Below are 21,060 nucleotides of genomic sequence, written 5' to 3'. Positions count from 1 at the left end.
TCATTTTTTTTAATTTTCTCAAACATAAAAATGCTTAGAATTTTTAAATTAAATGTTTAGAGATTAAAATTATAATTAAATTAGGAAGCATCTAAAAATGGTCGTTTTTGGCGCGCGAGAGTCTAGAAGACAAGACTTTGACACAATACATAAACTCATGGAATTTCATCACAACCCAACCTATTCAAAAATCAATACACGTAATTATGGAATTTAATTTGGTCAAACAAAGAATGTCCAAAACTTTCTTACGAACGGACCAATCAATAAATAGATGTTTCCTTCGTGATGATTATCGTTGTTTTGTGGTTCTTACACGCTCCTGCACAGTAGTTTTCTTTTTTGTTTAGCAGATGGCATCAAACTGTGCCAATCGCTCTAATCCTTACCATCAATGCACCCAAGCTTGCTCTCAGTCCACCAACCAAACCAAGATCACCACACACACAAACAAAAACAAGATTAATTCAGGTTAATTACTTTTCTTTTTCTTCTGCTCTTATGCATCATAACTGCATCTGTTAAATTTAGTTTTGCACAGATGCTAATATCTCAAACCTTGTAAATTTTGACAATCCTAAGGTTATGGTCGAAGTGTGACAGACGGTCAGCTTGGCAAAAAGGTTGATAAGCAAAAACGAATTTACTCAGCTTGTCCTAAAGCATCTAATCCTTACCACGAGTGTGATGACAATTGTTACAAAAGATTATCCGATTCAGGTACCCTCTTTCGCTCTCAGCTTCAAACTTATAAATAGATTACTAAGTTTACTTATAAATTTAAAAAGTGTTCAATTTATTAGAAAATTCATGATATGACAGAAAAAATATGAAACTAGTTGTATAGGGTAATTTTAGAGGTACAGTTTGTGCTTGACTTGATGAAGATCTCTCACATGGCGATGAATGATATGTTTGTGATTGTTGTCCATTTGTGATTGCATTTGCAGGAGCCCCTCATCCGTTAAAGTTAGACAGGAAAAGCAAGCTGGGTTCTAAACCAGAACCCCCCGTTCTTGACACTGTTCCTGCCTCAAAAGTTGGAGCAATTTACCTATCCGAGAAGAAAAAGGTTTTGACAGAGAAAAACGAGCACGTTCTATCTGAGCCAATTTCTGGACAGAAACAAGATCCAGTTGTAAAGGTAGTGGTCACTCTTTTGTCCCATTTCATGCCTTGTAATCTTTGAGCAAAGAAAGAGCGACACAAACTCATGTCATGTCTTGCATGTGCTTCTTTTGCAGCCTTCCTATCTCAAAGACCAACCAAGGGATCATGTTGCCAACTCGATGACAACAACTCACGACGAAAAGAAAACATCTCGTAAAGTTGTTGCAGTAACCCATCATGTTGATCACACCGAAGAATTGGGTCTTAGTATTTCAGCTGGCGGATCCGTAGGTTCTAGTTTTTCTGGTATTCCACGTGGAAATGAAGCAAATTTAAACGATGAAGCAGAGACGGAGTCCGTGAGTTCAGAACCCCGTCTTCAAGTTGGAAGATACAAAGTAAAAGAAAGTTTTGTTTCCATTCTGCAATCTATCTTTGACAGGTACGGGGACATAGGAGCCAGTTGTCACTTGGAATCAGTCGTGATGCGCTCTTACTACGTTGAGTGTGTGTGTTTTGTGGTGCAAGAGTTACACTCCTCCTCATTGATTCAACTGAGCAGCTCCAAAGTGAAGGAATTGTTGGCCATTCTTAAGGATGTGGAATCTGCTGAACTTGACGTTGCATGGTTGCGTAGCGCCCTCGACGAACTGGCTGAAAATATTGAACTCATTAATAAGCAGCAGGTGGTAGAGGCAGAAAAGGATTACTCTGGTCACGAAGTGGAGACAGTTAAAGAAGAACTACGACAAGAGTTGGAAAGTTTGGCTCAGAAAGAACAAGAGGTTGCTGATATCAAAGCACGAATTCCTGAGATGAGAGGTCGTTTGAGAGAGCTCGAACTCAAGTCAGAAGAACTTAACAAAAGCATGCTATCTATCAAATCCAACGTTGATAATTTGGCCATTAAATCGTTGGTAGATGAACTGTTATGTTAAGAAATTTGTTTCTTAATGAGTTTTTCAATGCTTAAAGGTTGAATAGGTTGCTGAATAAATGCATGAAGAGCAATGTTTTCTTGTTTAGTTACTAATTATATGAACACATACTCCTGACACACGGTATTACAGAGATGAACCCTCTCCACTGGGTTTGAACTTTAATTACTTGTTTCTATTTATGCCAACGATAGTGCTGTTGATCATCAGTTTTAATTTTGCATCTCTGCATACATATTTTAGTCCTGTAAATCTCGAAACATATTTATTTTACGTCATTTCTCTTTAATTATTGGCCCTTGAAACTGTGCTGTGCCGTGATAGAAGAAATCCTCCTTACAAAAGGAACAATAGAAACACATAATGAAAGAAAATGCACAATATGCTCAAAAACAGATAACCAAGAGGAAAGCTTTAGAAACAGAGTAATATCTACAGATTTAGAAAAGCAGAGGGAGGAAACTTTAGAGGCTTGAAGGAAGGAAGTGTTTGAAATTTGGGAGAGGTTGGAAGATTTTGAGAGAAGGAAAGATTTGTTGTATTGAATGTTTCTAATCTTTTTTTGGTTTGCATATAAATGATACAATCATCCCCTATTTATACTAGTGGCACCTCCTTAATCAATGGTTAAGATCTTGCCACCACAACACTCATCTAAGGGTTACAATTCATTCTCTAGAACTTTCTAAAACATTCCTATAATTCTAAATTTATCTAGATACACCCTATGGATAACCATCCTTAGATATTTTTGTAGATCATTCTAGAATCATTCAAGAATCCTTCTAGATAGGATTTTCTAGAATTGTATTTGAACCTTTCTAATATTGGGCTTTTATCTTTTACATCCAAAACACAAAATCAATTTACATTTCAACATCTCCTCTTAAACTTGATTTTGTACTCCAAGCAAATTTCTCAACTTCATAAATACTTCTTTCTTCAACGGTTTGGTGAAGATATATGCTACCTGATCATGCGTCTTCACATATTCCATTTGCACATCTTGTTGTTGATGCATTCTCTAATGTAATGATAACGAGTGTGGATGTGCTTACTTCGATCATGGAAGACTGGGTTTTTTTTGCTAATGTTATTGTCGACTCCACGAAAATCTTTGTTGGCTCCACTTGTTGCAAGCTTAACTCCTTCAATAGGTTTCGTAACCAAACAACATGGGAAACGCATGAAGTTGCAGCTACATACTCTGCTTCACATGTAGACAGAGTGACAATAGGTTGCTTCTTGGACATCCAAGTAAAGGTTGTGTCTCCCATGTAAAACACAAATCCACTTGTGCTCTTTCGGTCATCCATATCTCCACTCCAATCGCTATCATTATATCCAACAAGCTTGTAATCGTTAGAAATTGAGTAGTATAGGCCAAAGCTTGTTGTACCTTTGATATATCGAAGAATCCTCTTCGCAGACTTAAAGTGAGTAGTTGTTGGAGCTTCCATGTATCGACTTACGACTCCAACGACATAGAGAATGTTTGGTCTTGTACAAGTTAAATAACGCAAACTTCCAACAAGACTTTTATAGAGGGTTGGGTCCATTTTTTCTCCCTCTTCATCCTTACTCAACTTAATGTCGCATTCCATAGGAGTACCAACTGGATTAGCATCATCCATCTTGAACTTCTTGAGGAGGTCTTTGGCATAACTTTCTTGAGTAATAAAAATTCCTTCATTTCTTTGCTTTACTTCAATTCCGAGATAATATGCCATAAGCCCCATGTTGGTCACTTCAAATTCCTTGGTCATATCCTTCTTGAATTCCTTAAACATGCTTGGATTGTTCCCTGTAAAAATTAAGTCATCGACATAGAAGCATACAATCAAAATATCTTTACCTTGAGCTTTGATATAGAGTGCATGCTCATATGGGCACTTGATGAAATTCGCTTCTCTGAAGTACTTGTCAATTCGAACATTCCAAGCTCTAGGGACTTGTTTCAATCCATAAAGGGTCTTCTTTAATTTCAAGACTTTATCTTCTTCTCCCTTGACTTCATATCCTTGTGGCCGCTCAATGTAGACTTCTTCTTCAAGAACTCCATTTAAGAAGCCAGATTTGACATCCATTTGATGTATCTTTCAATTATTCTGAGCTGCTAATGATATAATAAGTCTAACAGTTTCTAGTCGAGCAACTGGAGCAAATACGTCGTCATAATCGATGCTAGCCCTTTTACTGTAGCCTTTTGCCACCAATCTTGCTTTGTATCTCTAAACTTCTCCTTTGGAGTCCTTCTTTGCTTTGTAGACCCACTTGACACCAATTGTTTTGTGCCCTTTTGGAAGCGAGACTAGCTCCCAAGTATCATTCTTCTTTATTGCCTTGATCTCTTCATCCATCGCATTTCTCCAATTCTTCTTTTCAATTGCTTCTTGGAAGTTCATGGGCTCAGAGTCTGCAAATAGACAGAATAAGGTAACATTGTCTAGATTTTCAGTTACCTCATAGATTTCTTGGAGACTTCGAAAATGTGGCGTTCTTTCACTTGAGCTTTCATCATCTTGAAGGGTTGTATTTGGTGAAGTGGGTGGAGTAGCAAGCGCCTTTTTCGATTGTTGTTGTTGTTCCACGTCATCTTCTTCAACGCACGGGAAAAAGGTATGGTCCTCACAGTTTGTCGACCAATCCCATTCTCCTTCTTCATCAAACACTATATTCCGACTGATGACTGTTGTCCTCGTATTAGGATTGTAGAGTTTGTACCCTTTGGAGTTGGCGTCATAACCAATGAAGATGTATTTTTCATATTTGTCGTTAAACTTACTTCGTTTCTCATCTGGTACATGCACATGAGTTATGCTTCCAAAGACTATAAGATGAGATATACTTGGCTTTCTTCCGCTCCATGCTTCTTGTGGTGTTTTTCTACTAACGCTTCTTGTTGGAGAGCGGTTGGTTAGATAGACTGCACATGCAACAACTTCAGCCCAAAACTCCTTTGGAAGTCTCTTGTTTTTACGCATGCTCCTTACCATCTCCATGATTGTTCTGTTCTTCCTTTCCGCACTCCATCTTGTTGAGGGGATCTTGGCACTGTCAACTGTCGTCTGATTCCATTATCTTCACAATACTTCTGAAACTTTTTTGATGTGAACTCTCCTCCACGATCGGATCTTAAAGCTTTGATCATAAGGCCACTTTCCTTCTCAACATGGGCTTTAAACTTCTTGAAGTTCTCGAACACTTCTGATTTTTCTTTTAAGAAATATACCCATGTTTTTCTTGAGAAATCATCAATGAAGAGAAGGAAATAATTACTCTTATCGAGTGATCTTGGCTTGATTGGTCCGCACACATCCGTGTGTATGAGTTCTAATGGCTTTTGAGCTCTTGAGTCCGACTCATTTGGGAAACTCAATCGAAATTATATTCCAAGTAGACATCCTTCACAAACTTGGTTGGGGTGAGTAATATAAGGCAGTCCTCTCACCATTACCTTCTTGGAGAGCAACTCTAATCCTTTAAAATTAATATGGCCAAATCGAAGATGCCAAAGCCATGATTGGTCTTTGTATCACATCTTGAGACATTGTGGGCCATCACTTTGAATGTTGAGCACAAACATTCTATTTCTTGTCACTGGCACCTTTGCAATGAATCTACTTTTATTATCTCTTATCGAAAGGTTATTATTCTTAAGTTGAATATCGTAACTTTTCTCTAAGAGTTGTCTTAAGCTTAAGATGTTGCTCTTCATGCTTGGCACATAATATACGTTGGAAATAAATTGATGTTCTCCGTTCTTTAGTCGGATGAGGACATTACATTTTCCTTTCACCGCCACCTTTGATTCATCTCCAAAAGTCACATTTCCCTTTACTGATTCATCAAGCTCTACAAACATGTTTTTTTTCCCACACATATGGTTACTTGCTCCACTGTCAAGGTACCACTGATTATCCTTGCCTCTATCTTGGCCCTTGTAAGCCAATAACAAGGTACCATCTTCTTGATACCTTTCTTCAGCATAATTGGCTTTCTCTTCGACTTTATTTTTGTTAGGGGCTCTACATTCAGAAGCATAATGTCCAAACTTGTCACAATTGTAACACTTGATTCGTGTCTTGTCATACCTTGAATTCGGATTTTCTCTCCCACGACCTCTATTAGAGCTTTCTCCTCTTTGGTTATTGTTGTTAGGCCTTTGTCCTTGTCCACATCCATATGCACGCCCTCGTCCTTGTTCTTGACTATAACTTCGCCTTGATTGGTTGTGTGCATTTTCTTCTTTTCTTGAATTAACGTGTGCCTTGAGGACTTGCTCCACGATCTCTTCCTTCTTTTTTTTCTTTTCTTCATAAGCTAGCAACGAGCCACGAAGTTGCTCTATTGACATGGCCTCCAAGTCTTTTGTTTCTTCGGTAATGGTGACAATATGTTCGAACTTTGGATCCAATGATCTAAGAATTTTCTCCATAATTCTTACATCATCTAGTTTCTCACCATTTCTTTTTAGGTTATTAGTAACCGTTAAAACTCTTGAAAAGTAATCTGAGACTAGTTCACCTTCCTTCATATGCAAAACTTCAAACTCTCCTCTCAAAGTTTGAAGACATACCTTTTTTACTTGATCTGCTCCCTTGTAAGAGATCTTAAGCTTCTCCCATGCTTCATTGGCTGAATTGACTCCAGAAATCTTCTCAAAAGTATCTTCATCTAGTCCTTGATAGATTAGACAGAGAGCCTTCTTGTCTCTCTTCCTTGAGTCTCTCAAGCTATCCTTTTGAGCTTGAGAAAGACTCTTTACATTCTCTGGCTCGGTGTGGCCCTTCTTGACCACCTCCCAGACATCATGTGCATCAAGGAGAGCAATCATCCTTAAGCTCCAATTGTCATAGTTGCTCTTAGAGCATCGAGACTTGAAAGGGAACTCCAGTATTTGCCATTTCTATGAAGATCTTATGGCTCTTGATACCACTTTGTTGGAAGGAAACTTTAGAGGCCTGAAGGAAATGTTTGAAATTGGGGAGGTTGGAAGATTTTGAGAGAAGGAAAGACTTGTTGTATTCAATGCTTCTAATCTTTTTTTGGCTTGCATACAAATGATACAACCATCCCCTATTTATACTAGTGGCACCTCCTTAATCAACGGTTAAGATCTTGCCACCACAAAACTCATCTAAGGGTTATAATTCATTCTCTAGAACTTTCTAAAACATTCCTATAATTCTAAATTTATTTAGATACATCCTATGAATAATCATCCTTGAATATTTTTGTAGATCATTCTAGAATCCTTCTAGATAAGATTTTCTAGAATTCTATTTGGACATTTTCTATTATTGGACTTTTATCTTTTAAGCCCAAAACACAAAATTAATTTACATTTCAACCTATCGAATTCCATAAAAGTTTGAGCTCAAAACAAAGCTCTAAAATTAACAACTTAAACACCGTCACACTTCTCAAAAGTGATTCCAAAAGCAATGATTTAGGAGAAGAATAAGATTTTATATCTAACTAAATAAGGTCTGATGATGCTGGGAGTTTATCTTTAAAAATAATATTATATATATTTACCATGTAATTAACTTCTATATTCAAGCGTAACCATAAGCCTTTCTGTGGATAAATTCACCAATATTTTTTCTAAAAAATCAAATAATAATTTTCAATTAGTTGAGAATGATTGGGTAAGTTACAAAAATAAACTCTTTCTGAAAAAAAAAACAAATATTTAATGCCCGTTATCAGATTTTAAACGGGGGAAATTGGTGGGCCGTTTATACTAATTAATCATATGAATTCATTTTTTTAGAGTTTAAAAATTGATGACATATTAAAAAGGCAAGCCAAATTAAGACACGAACAAAATAAATACATAATAAATCTGGACCAGTCAGATTTTGACACGTGTGCACGTGTCTAAATATTGTCAAAAATGGTTATTCAAGTATCATTTTCCATAAATCTAACACCAAATGTCGATAATCTTTGATGAAAAATATAGCGATTTTTAGTTAAATAAGTTTGAATAATGCATTAGTTATTGCAATCATTTCAGTTATACTGTATCCCTTCTTTTTGTTGGTGCAAGAGCAGGCAGACTAGGTGGAGGGCACGTGATGTTGTGAGAAGAGAAGGTGTTTTTCGGCTTTATCTTTCAAAAGCTGTCAACACTTTCCATGTGTACCCCATTTCTACCATCACCATACCCTAAAAATCAAAGTGCGTGCCATCTCACTCTTCTGCCCTACACTTTAACTTTACATTTAGAAAAATCGTATTTAAATTTATTACATTATGATGTTGTTAAACTTTATAGTATAGAGCACAAATTCATTGGATGCGATCCACTTGAAATCCCATTACATTACGAAGCAGACAAAGTACGAGAGACAAGAACGAGGTAAAAAAGGAACAACAAATTTATGTTGCAAAAGACTATACTCATCCCATGCCATGCACGGTGGGTAAAGAAAACAGGGGAAATATAAATTTAAAATTAAATAACGGTCATAATATGATCTCATCTCATACAAACAAACAAACGAAAGAAATAGTAACAATAATAAAAATAAATAAATAGTAAATTACAAAGGAAAAGACGAATGGGTCATCATCATCACATACACACACATCAACTGAATAACAAATCATGAATGCAAACACGAATTAAGCTTCCTCTACACTATCTCTCTCCCTCTCCTCTTCTCCGTCAACAGCTAGTTCGTGGGGTTGCTCCGGAACGACCCCAACGCCTTGATAGCCGCTGCTCTCAGTATGTACTGGTGGTATGCCGCCGCCGCCAACGCTCCCACGAACGGTCCAACCCAAAAGATCCACTGCAACCAAACACACCACACATTATCAGTTACAAATCAAAATACCACAACCATGCATACACGTCGGGCTAGATTCTCACATGGTCATCCCAAACTTTGCCATTGTTGTAGATGACAGCAGCTCCGAAGCTCCTGGCCGGGTTAATCCCGGTACCGGTAATGGGTATGGTAGCCAAGTGAACCATGAAAACGGCGAACCCAATGGGCAACGGAGCCAACACCTGCACAACACATTCATTTATTACTAAAAAACCAACACAGACTCATGGTCCGTGAGTGTGGAAAGAGAAAAGAGTGAAGAAGAACGTACGGGGACATGAGAGTCACGCGCGCTTCTCTTGGGGTCGGTGGCAGAGAAAACGGTGTAGACAAGCACAAATGTGCCGATAATCTCGGCACCGAGAGCAGTGCCTTTGGAGTAGCCAGAACTGACGGAGTTGGCACCGCCGCCGAGGGAGTTGTAGGGATGCTTCATGAAGGCCTTCACCAACCCGACGCCGCTGATAGCACCGAGGCACTGTGCTACAATGTAGAGAACGGCACGGATCAACGAGACCTTGCGCGCCAGGAAGAGGCCAAAAGTGACCGCTGGGTTTATGTGTCCACCTGTGTTTGCGTTGATAAGAAGTCAGAAAGCGTAGAAGAGAAAAAAACAAAAAAGAAAGGCAAGCGGTGGGTTGGGTCAGGGTAAGGGAAGGTGTTTACCGGAAATGCCGGCGGTGCAGTAAACGAGAACGAAGATCATGCCACCGAAGGCCCAGGCTATGCCGAGAAGGCCAACGCCGTCACAAGGACCGGTCTGTTTCTTGTGACCGATGACGGTGGCGACGGTGACATAGAGGAAGAGGAGGGTGGCGATGAACTCGGCGATGAGGGCTCTGTAGAAGGACCAGAGCTTGATCTCGGCGAGGTCGATGAGAGGGGCGGGAGGAGGGTCGTAGTAGTCCTTCCTTTGTTGACCCTCTTCGGTGAGTTCTTTGGACATTGTGTCTGTGTGAGAGAGAGAGAGAGAGAGAGAGAGAGAAGAAAGAGCAGAGTGTGTTATGTGAAAAGATAGGAAGAGAAAGAAGAAGAAGAGTAAGGGTAAGGTTGGGTTGGTGGGTTATAAGGAAAAGAGAGAGGGGTAATTTGGTAATATTGTAATAAATAGAAGGAAGAAGAAAAAGGAAGAGATGGAAAGAGGGTGTGGGACAGGGTGCAGAGCAGGAGCATGTGAGCGCTAATCATCTAAATGGGTAGCCACAGCACAGAGGTAGGCCTCATCTCATCTTCTTCTGTCAGCCTGGCATGCAATGCGATGCAACCCCTACCACAACGGTCATCTCTCTCTCTCTCTCTCTCTCTCTAATTTATTCTTTTTTTATTCACGCAATTCCAATTCCAATTTCAATTTCACCAAAATGTTCCTCATCATTTCTTCTGCTTTCCACTGTGGTCCCTCTCGTAACGTACAATAACAACAACTTCTTTCACGACCAATCATCCCCACCCACCACCATCTCTTCCTTTCCTTAACGTTCAAAACTAACTCATTTCCATCAACTACAAAACCACCATCTTTTTTCTTAATTAACATACTTTTATTTTTAATTTACGTATATACCACCCTATAAATAATATTTATATGAATACTATTTATATGAATAGCACCCTAAAAAAATGTTAGAATTCGGTTGTTCGGAAATCAAATTCTCATTGAAAATATATACTGAAAATCTTCTATGAATATATAATTCAAATCAAGAGGGTGAATAACCGTGACTATGAATATAACTTAGAATACTTATAACATTAATCTCATCAACCAAAACTAGACAAGATGATTGAGGAATCGAATCAATTGCTTAATGGTTTAGATAATTAACTTTAATGTTGAACGACTTAAAAATAAAATATGATTAATATCAATTGGATTGTAATTAGGTCGTTATTAATCAAAAACCTACTCCAAAATTTATAAACATAAATTTAAAATAAAAAGATAAGTGATCCATATTTCCTATACCATTAATATCTAACCAATCAAATATTAAACTAATTTTAATATTGAACTATTTTCTATAAATATATTTTTAACCATTTGAACAAATGGATACGAAAAAAGAATTAAAATTAAAAATAACTTCAAACCCTTGAGCACTCTACAAAACATTATACAATTGACCTTGAACAATTTTCAAAAACTTTACGAGGTAGCTAATATGACTTCAAGATAATTTTCAATTAAATTATCCATTTAAGTAATTTAAAAAAATAGACTATTTTAATATTTTTTATCATTACATCTGCTTCTTTCTAGCCTAACCAATTATACGTTTATTTAAAATTAACATGCTATTTTTTCTTATCAACTTAAATAACTTTGTTTAGAGGAAGCTAATTAAATTAAAGATTCTTTTCACAAAACACTGTTTGCACTATCCATTACCTGTTACTTCGCAAACTCAGAATTCAGGCCTCCTTAGGATATACTTTCACCACACCGCATCATTACATAATTATTTCAAAACTTCATCATTAGAGTATAATTCCATCATCCGTATTTTTAATTTTCATTACTCGCAACAAATAAATTTCAAAACTTTAAATCTGCTTTTGTTAAAGTGGTCCCTGTCTAACAAAATTAAATTGTTCCTGTCCACTTTCAGAGTCTATATAATGAAATCATTCGTGCATTCTTTCACCCAACCAAGTTTCACTTGGATAAATTTATTTATATTTTTAGAGTATATTTTTATCGTCACGTGTGTGAATGTAACTTTTTTCCTCATTTATATTGAACTTTTTCTATCCTCACGAAACTATATTTACCTTTTACCAAAGTTTGAAACTAAAGCATGCAATGTGTGGTTGTACTTCAAACCAAAAAGTGTTAAACATGATAAGAAAAATGTTTTTGTGTTGATTAAAGTGTATTGCACATTAGTTATCATTATTTTCTAATTTTTGTTAAAAATTAAAGTGTAAGTCTCAAATCGTTTTTTTATTAATTTTTTAATATTTTGACCGGTCAAATATACCAGTAATGTTAAAAGTAGTATAGAGTGATTTTGTTTTGAAAATGATTATGGCATGGAAGAAGTGTAGAAAAGTGAAAGGTTGAAGCAGTAGAGAGTAACATGACAGAATATTATTATATTATTAAAAGCATATTATACAAAAAGAGTCCAACAAGGATCACTTCATGTGACACTAGCTGGCACACAATAGACACCTGCATGCCATTCTCCACCCAATCACTTATCTGTCGATGCCAAGGAACAAAACAATTTAATTAACAAAGTAAAGTCATTTTAATTAAGTAAAAAGTTAAATAATTTAATTTATTATTGTTGAGTTTTTAAATTATTATTAAGGAAAGCATTCATGATTAACTATATATAAAAGAGAGTTTATACTAATGTCATAAATGAAGCAAATTCGCGCAAATATTTTTTCATCCATACGAGACATTGGTACAACTAAGAAGCAAAGAGAAGTATCTAAGTAGAGCATCTTAAGAATGGTATTAAATTTAAAAATTATATTTTATAAACAAATCATGGGAAGAAGTTGGTGTATCATGTCGTCATGTCATAACGATAAAAAAATTATTGATCAAATCAAATTCTTAAGTGGTTATTCTTTAAATTTAAAATTTGAAATTAAAATAAAAATGTGAATATTTACAACATTCGTTCTTAAAACGAAACTTGCAAGAGTATCATGCTAGCTGTTTAAATAAAAGTAAACGAAACTTGTGAGTTTTCTTTTAGACTTCTGCAACTTAGATGATCTTATGTATATTTTGGGTATGTTAAGTCTTTCCACAAAGATATATACATGAGAAAAATATAAATAAAATAAATAAATAATAATTCCTACATACTAAAACTACTTTGTACACACAATAATTTATAGAAGTTTCTCTTATAATTTAACTTTCTTTTAACTTATATGTAAGCTAATTTTAGCTTATAACTAGTGTCGTATAGTTATTATTTGGTGACATGCAATGTCAACAGCTTATGTAAAAGAAAAAAGAAAAGTTGATGGCAGAGACATGACATCTTTAAAGAAAGTGCTTAAGGGAGTTGGTTGATGCTAAACATAGTTGTTCGTAACCTTTTACGCATTAGAAAATACGACTCACATTTGTTAAAAAATTTTGGACACAAAAAGTGGAAAAAAAATATATAAGTTATTGAATGAACAAAATAGAAAGAATGTTTAGAACTAAGGTATGGTCTTTGTCACTTTGTAGAAGCAACTGGTATGAGATGTTGATTAAGGTGTGCTCTTTACTTTTGAGCACATGAAAGGATTGAAAGAGATATTCAGTATTCCTTTTCGGACAGCGTACTTGCATGGTGGTTCTTTAGGAAAATATACAGTTGATGTCGTGCAAAATTCCAAACTAATACGACCCCATCTTCAAGCAACCTTATTCTGCTATGCAATGGTGTTGTTTTGCTTGTTTGCTTCTTCCTGGTTTTACTTTGATTTCAATATATGTACACCATGGAAGGCAAGGCATCAAAATCTAACACCAGTTCAATACAAGGACGTTATGTGCGGTCGAAACGTGTCACAATCCAGTTTATCTGCAAGATGTAAAAGAATAGTCAAATTTTGGTTGGGGGGAAAGAACATTTTCTAGCATAAAACAGCAGCATGCAAAGTTTATCTTACAATGTTGTTTTCGGGTTTACTCCAATAAAATCCTTGAATAGCAATCACGGCCATGTTTGAAGATACAAGGACAAATATACTCAAAGAGTGTTTTCCCATCCACTCTAACACCGCTGTCAAACGTCTGTAGCCATGAACATCTACCTACAGAAGGGTAAATGTATAACGATATAATCATATTGGGCTTCAAAGAGAACATGACACCCTTGATCAGAAAATGGAACTAGCTAGGGGAAAAAAATGTATGTTGCAAAACACGATGCATGCGGCAGGAATAATGTAATGGAAGGTAACGACGAACAAAGAACACTTGAGCCAAGAATTAAACTTGATCAATGTAAGCCATTCGGGATGGGATAAAGTGGTCAAAAGTTTGAAAAATTGCAGAGATCATGGGTTTAATCTGCATGCTAACATAGTACCCAATAAATAAAACAGGAATTGTCTCTCTCTGTATAGTTTTCTCTGGTACTCACCAGGTAATATAAAGCAATGAATGTGAGACCAGAAGCTGAAGAAGTTAGTAACATATAACTGACGGTGTACAGAGCTTTATTTATTGGAATGCCTGAAAACAAAAGGTAAAAAGGGTAAAAGAAAGATCAATGTAAACTTTCTATGGCATCAACGAACATAGAAAGAAGTTGATTTGATAAAAACCCGAACAAATATGATTATGAAGAGAGAATACGCGATTTATTATTAGTAAATAACTTCTAGTGTGCGTTCCACGAACAGAAGATTCCCACACACGGTTTACAGCACGGACCTGTTAAGGCCAGGAACAATCCAAGAGCCAAAAGTGAAAGGGAAAAACACATCCAGTTGTATAGGCGCTCTTTGTGGTCCTACAGGACAAGCGTACATAAAAGACAAAGGTCAGTTGACTAAGCACTACCAGATAACCCACCAAGAACCCAAATCTACAATTTACAGTACTTATGTGTAGATGATTCAATGACTAAAACAATCTACAAAGGGACGTGCACTATCAGATCATAGTTAATTTTTAAAGAACTCATCCTGAAAACACTAAATTTTACAGCCTATTGAGGTTTGGAAAATTGATGCTGATCTCACCTGCAGGTGGGCAAGAACGTGACCATATTGAAGTCCAATTATGCATGAAACTGCTGCTGTTATGGAGCTGTGAACAAGTGAAGATAATTCCATCACTACGAGTCAATGTAACTCGAATACTAACACAGAACCTACGACCTATATATATAATTTGTTGTTCAATGATTATTTTCTTGTCATACTATCAGTAAAAATCTGTAAAGAACGTGAGAACCAGGAATAAATACGTAGATTATCAGCATCTACAATTTGTTTTATAGAAAACAAACCTACTAGTTTTTTCAAACAATAGAAACTAGTATACAGTGGAACTAATGCAGAAAGCGATAACAGTAACAGAAACTTGGCGTCAGTCAGGTAAGAATGACTGCTCCAAAAGAATAAAGGCCTATAGATGAATATCATCTGAAAGCACATCACAACTTGGTCTTCCCTAAAAATTATAAACCTTTAAAATACTAGTGCAAAAAATGTTTATGGTATTGAAAAATGCCACAAAATGCAAAAGATGCTTCTAGTTGCACAGAGCATAATTGTCTCGGAACTTCATAAGATAAAAAGGCAACTCTACATAGAAGGACTTTAACTGATGGAGTCACACGGAAATATTAGCAATTTATACTTATCACCTTAAAATGCCTTCTGGGTCAAAAGGTGCATGACACCATGAAGGTGAACTATCTGAAACTTGACCCTTAGACATATTGCACTCCTGGAAGTTAGATCATCAACAAGGAATTAACATGTCACATTATGCTGTAAAGCTGAACAAAAAAGAAATGGAATCAACAATAACATACCCTAAGATTTCTGTAAACTGGTTTTCTATACAGATGGCCTAGACCAAGTATGTAGCGATCAATCATTCCAGCAGAATTACAAGCAGGTCCAAGATCGCCTCTCACTGAACAATTGACCTGATATTGGGTTGAGAACATTGTAAGCATAACTACATATTTTGAATTCCACCACCAGTATATTCTCATACAAAAGAATTTTAAACATGAATAAGCAGGTGAGATTTTTGAGAACTAATAAGCACAGGGCAGCTATCTAACCAGTAAAATTTGATAAGAATTCATGAAATCAAATTCAAAACAAAAAATGAAGCAAATAGAAGATAGGAAAGTGAGAAGTGAAGGGTGCTGAGTCTACTCTCACCGTGTAAATATCACCACCACCAATAGGAGGCAACGAAGAGGTCGAGGCTGATACATCAAACTGCCAATCTGGAACATATAGACCGTACAGTAGTCCTGAGTAAAGTGCCAGCAATATTACTACAACAAACCTGCATAAAAATATTTGTACATTGATGAGAAAATGAGTACGAATACACTGGATGTAATACTAGATAAATATAACTTGGCAACTTCATGATATGTGAAATGGACTAATCCTGCCATTTAACTTTATTTAATTTTCTACTAAAATCTGTGGGTTGAGACTTTTAAATTTGGAAAGTGCCCGGTTGTTAAGTTTTACTTTTAAACATCATATTGCAGCTGGGTGCCTGAAATTATACTTGTCAAGGATTGTTTTGATTTAGAGACGATCTTGATTATCAGGGCAATCAGATATCGACATATTAGGCTCTCAAATTTAATAGTTCTGACATGAAAACCTTACCCATGCCAGTAGTAATTTTTGACGAAATTTATATCTTTTAATCGAGGAGGTGGAAGCCAAATCTCGCATAAAGCTGCAACAATGTATCCAATAGATATCCTCTGGATTCATAGATCATCATATCAAATTCGTTAGCTACCTCAAATAATATGCATAAAAAAAATACGGATATCAACCATCAGTGATGAGGTAGAGTCATACATCACAACTACATCAGATACATTTCTTTGCACTATCAACTTTTAGTATGAAAAGTAATCAACAACTCACAAGAGATCGTGTTATGGATGAATTTACCTGCAAAATTCCCAACCACCGAATTCTTTCAAGGTCAACACCAAAAGTCAAGGAAGTTATACCGTGAAAATAGCCACCTGAAAAAAATACACATTGTTTATTAGGTGAAGAAACTAGAACGGCAGAAAAAACAGTTGTAAAGTACGGCAAAGTTTGGTGAACATAATTGAAGTTCACCAACACGGTTTTGTGCAGACATTACATGCAACAATTTTATTGAAAAATACGGTATCATGACAGCGTGGAAACAAAAGAGTGAGTGAGAAGATATTACCTTGAAGAACAACACCAAGAACAAATAGTTTGACTGCTCTAGCGAAAGCTTTGCATGTAGCCTGTGTTCTCTGCGGCCTTCTCTGACGTATTGCGGGGAAAAGAAAAGAAAAGAAAAAAAAAGAAAAAGAGGGCTTTAAGTAATTGGATTGATACAAGGAGTGAAAAGCAGAAAACGTAATGCGAAAAGGAGTGGCATCGGAATAGGCACCTTATAAACGAGTGCAAGAGAAATTCCAGCAATGAAGAGAAAAAATGGCATGACGAGATCAGCCAGGTGAATCCCATTCCAGGGGGCATGAGCAATGACGGGGAAGATGGAACCCCCGTAATCCACCACTATCATAAGCTGAAATTCAACAAAGGGAAAGCCTTGTTTCAATTCACAGAAAAAAAAAGACCTTTTCTTGTTAATTTGTCTAAAAAGCAAAGAAAGAAAGAGTGAAGGAATCGGATACAAAAACAGAGAGCCCACGGAAGACGTCAAGGGAGGCGATTCGGGTGGGTCTGGCGTTCTGGAATTGAGTTGGCTCCGAATCGTTGAGCAGCAACGGTTGTGGATCAGCCATTCGATTTTAGCGCAGTGATAGTATTCTCCGTCAAACTACTACTGAGTGTTTGAACAAAACAGAAGGGTGTCCCTCCAAAACTCGATGGTTGAGTTTGGTTTGGGGTGGTGAGAGTTTTGACTTGTTTCTCCCTAAAAAAGCTTAGGATGCTGGGAATATGCTTATGGTTATGCTGTTGTTGAATGTCTTTAACAGCGTGGCGCTAGCAGACTGAGTCCCTTGGGATTGTTTGTTGAGTACTAACACTAACTACAACTCTACAACTACGCTTCCACCATATCATTGTCCCATTTTAGACTTTTCTACCTACTACATCTCCTTCAACAACTATTCAATTCATTGCCTTTTGAGTTACTGCCTTCTAATAAAAGAAAATCTGCCATTTAATATGTGTTTTGCAGTCTTTCTTGAAGGACCAAATATATGAATAACTATTTAAGAAAAAAAAAGTCTATTCATTTTCACCAAACATCAAGTGATTCATGATCACATGTCAAAAGGAAATTCATAATGATTACTACTTTTGAAAAATACTGCACAAAAAACACTTGTATAAAATATAAACTAAAGTGGTAGGAAAATGCCTTTGTAAATCCTTTCTGAATTAGGTAGAAGTTAATAATCATGGTAATTGGTAATTAGGTAAGAATTAAGGGAGGAAAGGACAGAAATATTAGAGTATTATTTTGGAGCCTGATTTGTCTCCTGGCTACCCCCACAAAAGAAAATACAGGTGACAGACATGCAAGACTTTGTTCTGATTCCATTTTTTGTCAATTTGGAGTTCAACCTTATCACCTTGTGATCAAACTTTTGGTTCTTATCAGGATTCCAAATATGATAATCATACATTTTTTATTTTATGTATCTCATATCTCATATCTCATAAATCTATCACTTTCATTCGTTAAATTAAATATGTAAATATGTGTGTGTATATATATATAGCACTTCTTCTTCCATTTACTTAACAGTAAAGAGACAATTTGCTTTCAGGTAATTTGTTCTTTGAGTTTTACTAACTGAGATGACAACTTGATAATTAGACCAAAGATCAAGGCCGGTCACAAAGGCGGAGTCATCAGAGAGACCAGAAACATCACCGCGTTGGCCACCAGTTTGGGCGTCATCCCTCCCACTAGTTCCGGCAATCTTCTCGCGCCTCCTCCTCGTTCATCCCTCCCAGTTTACAAGTCAACGGCGTTGCCAACCCATTGGGCGAGACGCAGCAAACCCAACACTGCGTGCTTCGACATGATGTAGTCAGTCGCAATTGGACCACCGCGGCTGCCACCGACGCTCCCCGTGCACGCTATGCCTCCCCTCAAGCGCCCCTCCACCATGGCTGGCGCACGCCGCCATTCCGGGTACGTTCACCGTGAACAGCCTGTCGAGTTGGGACATGTGGAGCTCCGCCACCGTCTGTTTGGAGAGACTACCATTATTTCAGTTGACCGTTGACTGTACCAGGCTTTAAACACCAACATTCCTGAAAAATAAAGTTAGCATTCCTAGGAAACAAACGTAATTCTTTTTTATCAGAAACCTAAAATATAATAAAATAACTAATTAGTAATAAATCGTATTTTGAAATATTTATAAAATTAATTCAAAATCAAAATGTTATCGATGAAATCTGAAATATTATCGTGTTTGAAATTGATTATGAAATTTTGTATAAAAATGTTATTATTTTTCCAATATTTTCTTTCATTCTTTTATTTATTTTATTTTAACTACTTGTAATTTGAATTGAACAACTTCTTTTAAAACAAAAAAATTCCATAAACTAAATATATATAAGGGTTAAATATGTTTTTAGTCCTTAATGGTCGTTTCTGGTTTTGTCCCTATTTCAAAATAAAGTACAATTTAGTCCTCGTTCTTTTCGAAAAGTTTGTTTTAGTCCTCGAAAACTAACACGTTAAAAATTTGGTTCTCGTTTAGTCAACAAAATAAGGACTAAAACCAAAGTTTCGAGAACTAAAACGAACGTTTCGAAAATAATGAGGACCAAATTATACCTTATTTTGAAAGAGGGACGAAAATCAGAAACGACCAATAGTTTAGGGACTAAAAACATATTTAACCCTATATATAAATACAAAAACCCGGCATGCAAAATTTATATACTAGCTAAAAAATTATTGGTGTTGTTGGTATGTGTAAGTGTACCTGGGAAGCTTTAAAGTTGAGTCTACAGGTATTAAAGCACCACAAATAAAACAAAAATAAAAAATAATTGAAACAGAGATTATTTTATATAATTTCTTTTATCATTTTGGACCTTTCATCTAAGATATTTTCCTTTTTCTTTCCGTATGTTATCCTTTTTAACCAAAGTTTATAGCAACCCATGACTCTCTTGACAAGGACAACTGCATTGAGTGCATTATTATTGTAACAGGCAAAAGACAAGCCATAATAAAATTTAGTACCAGTGCTCCACATATGAAATAATTGAAATTTTATATGTCTTCATCTATCAGACAACACCCTGTATTTCAGAAAAGTGGATCCTTTTGAACCTAAAAATAAGAAAAATCCTTTATTTTTTAAGATTGATATTCGCCCTCTAATAATTTTAATAAAATGACAATGGTGTCTTCTAATTTTTAAATAAATATTCACATTTTTTAAAGTTTTAATAATTGAGATTTAATCTTCGAAATTTTTTTTTTTTATAAAATAACATTCATTTGTCATAGTCTATTTTAAAATTTGATATTAACTAAGATTTGAATAAAATTATAAAATTTGATATTTTAAAATCAAAATAATATATTTTATCTGTTAATCAAGTTGTCAGATTGACCAAAATCCATGCACATCCCAACTCTTGTAATGCATATAATTTATCAATAAAAATTTATGAATAATTGGTATTTGTATTTGTGTAATGCATACGACATAATTTTATTTTCTATAAAAATAATAATAATAAATAATTTTTAGTATATAAATTAATTGAATTTATATATGTAAGTTCCTTTTAATGCCTTTTAATGCATAAAACAAATTTATATTTATTATAAATAATTTATATTATGATTCAATATATTATTTTGTTACTATAGATAAATTATTTAGAAAGAAAATTCAAATTCAAGTTTAGAAACAAAGATCAAAAGAATAAATTGAAAGAAGTGTGAAAAAAATCTTTAAAACGCTCTTGTTGAAGAAAAACTCCAATATTTTATTGTTTCTAATCTCTCTATATATATAAATTAAAAACAAAAGTAACAGGCTTTTTGGTTCATGGACTGACCAAGGCTTGTTACGCTTTCTGGGCTTTGGGCCTTAACCACAGGCAGAAAACAAATCCTTTTCTTCCTGCACATGTAGTTTTTTTTTCATAAATCTATATAAAAAAAACATCATTTTATTTTTTCAAGAAGAAGTTCCCAAAATAGATCGTATTTCTTTTAGCATTTTATACTCTTTTTTTTCATTAAGGATTATGGTCTACAATATATAATTAAAAAAATGTTATATTATACAACGCAAACTTTTTTTTTAATTGTACAATCTAAAACTTATTTAAAAAAAATATATCCTCGATTTACACAATTCATAAATTTTTATACATTGTGTAATCTAAAACATATTTCTTGTGAGCTCTGAAAATGCAATCCAGATATTATGTAAATTTAAAATATATTTCAGGTTAATATATCTTTTGAAGGT

The 21,060-nt window shown here is 35.4% G+C and overlaps 3 protein-coding genes and 1 pseudogene across 9 annotated transcripts; 1 reads left to right on the top strand and 3 right to left on the bottom strand.

Moving 5' to 3' along the window:
- The first annotated feature begins 291 nt into the window (after nucleotides 1-291).
- LOC124832228 (uncharacterized) lies at nucleotides 292-2,236 on the top strand. The gene is made up of 4 exons (XM_047306381.2): nucleotides 292-471; nucleotides 583-720; nucleotides 951-1,144; nucleotides 1,245-2,236. The coding sequence occupies exons 1-4, from the start codon at nucleotides 354-356 to the stop codon at nucleotides 2,046-2,048; spliced, it is 1,254 nt and encodes a 417-aa protein (XP_047162337.1). The 5' UTR covers nucleotides 292-353; the 3' UTR covers nucleotides 2,049-2,236.
- Nucleotides 2,237-5,903: 3,667 nt separating this feature from the next.
- On the bottom strand, nucleotides 5,904-7,107 carry LOC148204318 (uncharacterized; annotated as a pseudogene).
- Nucleotides 7,108-8,483: 1,376 nt separating this feature from the next.
- On the bottom strand, nucleotides 8,484-9,930 carry LOC124832238 (putative aquaporin PIP2-8). The gene is made up of 4 exons (XM_088107504.1): nucleotides 9,560-9,930; nucleotides 9,165-9,460; nucleotides 8,935-9,075; nucleotides 8,484-8,854 (listed from the first exon to the last, which is right to left on the bottom strand). Exons 1-4 carry the CDS (start codon nucleotides 9,837-9,839, stop codon nucleotides 8,735-8,737), a joined length of 837 nt encoding a protein of 278 aa, XP_087963630.1. The 5' UTR covers nucleotides 9,840-9,930; the 3' UTR covers nucleotides 8,484-8,734.
- Nucleotides 9,931-13,015: 3,085 nt separating this feature from the next.
- On the bottom strand, nucleotides 13,016-18,971 carry LOC124832239 (uncharacterized). Of its 7 annotated transcripts, none has more exons than XR_015784475.1 (13): nucleotides 17,263-18,954; nucleotides 17,016-17,153; nucleotides 16,806-16,887; nucleotides 16,532-16,608; nucleotides 16,235-16,335; nucleotides 15,767-15,896; nucleotides 15,406-15,522; nucleotides 15,235-15,317; nucleotides 14,606-14,672; nucleotides 14,295-14,373; nucleotides 14,002-14,093; nucleotides 13,526-13,665; nucleotides 13,016-13,437 (listed from the first exon to the last, which is right to left on the bottom strand). XR_015784475.1 is itself a non-coding variant. In XM_088107499.1 (13 exons), exons 1-13 carry the CDS (start codon nucleotides 17,371-17,373, stop codon nucleotides 13,402-13,404), a joined length of 1,257 nt encoding a protein of 418 aa, XP_087963625.1. In that variant the 5' UTR covers nucleotides 17,374-18,920; the 3' UTR covers nucleotides 13,016-13,401. The 7 variants fall into 7 exon arrangements, 5 of the variants coding, with proteins under 5 accessions (XP_087963625.1, XP_087963629.1, XP_087963626.1 ...); XM_088107499.1 differs by having other exon boundaries at nucleotides 13,526-13,669; nucleotides 17,263-18,920; XM_088107503.1 differs by having other exon boundaries at nucleotides 13,526-13,669; nucleotides 16,806-16,882; nucleotides 17,280-18,920.
- Between the last annotated feature and the right edge of the window lie 2,089 nt (nucleotides 18,972-21,060).

Source organism: Vigna umbellata, chromosome 2 (assembly GCF_029865625.1).
Source record: "Vigna umbellata cultivar VRB3 chromosome 2, Vumbellata_1.0, whole genome shotgun sequence".
Taxonomy (NCBI): domain Eukaryota; kingdom Viridiplantae; phylum Streptophyta; class Magnoliopsida; order Fabales; family Fabaceae; genus Vigna; species Vigna umbellata.
This window is presented reverse-complemented; position numbering and strand designations above follow the sequence as displayed.

Excerpts from the sequence above, each read along its gene's own strand:
- LOC124832228 (XM_047306381.2), top strand. The coding sequence starts at position 354 with ATGGCATCAAACTGTGCCAATCGCTCTAATCCTTACCATCAATGCACC. Across the intron at positions 472-582 it reads CAAAAACAAGATTAATTCAG|GTTATGGTCGAAGTGTGACA; the intron begins GTTAATTACTTT and ends GACAATCCTAAG. Across the intron at positions 721-950 it reads CAAAAGATTATCCGATTCAG|GAGCCCCTCATCCGTTAAAG; the intron begins GTACCCTCTTTC and ends TTGCATTTGCAG.
- LOC124832238 (XM_088107504.1), bottom strand. The coding sequence starts at position 9,839 with ATGTCCAAAGAACTCACCGAAGAGGGTCAACAAAGGAAGGACTACTAC. Across the intron at positions 9,076-9,164 it reads CGCGTGACTCTCATGTCCCC|GTGTTGGCTCCGTTGCCCAT; the intron begins GTACGTTCTTCT and ends TGTGTTGTGCAG. Across the intron at positions 8,855-8,934 it reads GCAAAGTTTGGGATGACCAT|TGGATCTTTTGGGTTGGACC; the intron begins GTGAGAATCTAG and ends GTTTGGTTGCAG.
- LOC124832239 (XM_088107499.1), bottom strand. The coding sequence starts at position 17,373 with ATGGCTGATCCACAACCGTTGCTGCTCAACGATTCGGAGCCAACTCAA. Across the intron at positions 15,318-15,405 it reads CAGTTTACAGAAATCTTAGG|GAGTGCAATATGTCTAAGGG; the intron begins GTATGTTATTGT and ends TCTAACTTCCAG. Across the intron at positions 13,670-14,001 it reads TCATTGCTTTATATTACCTG|GTAGATGTTCATGGCTACAG; the intron begins GTGAGTACCAGA and ends ACCCTTCTGTAG.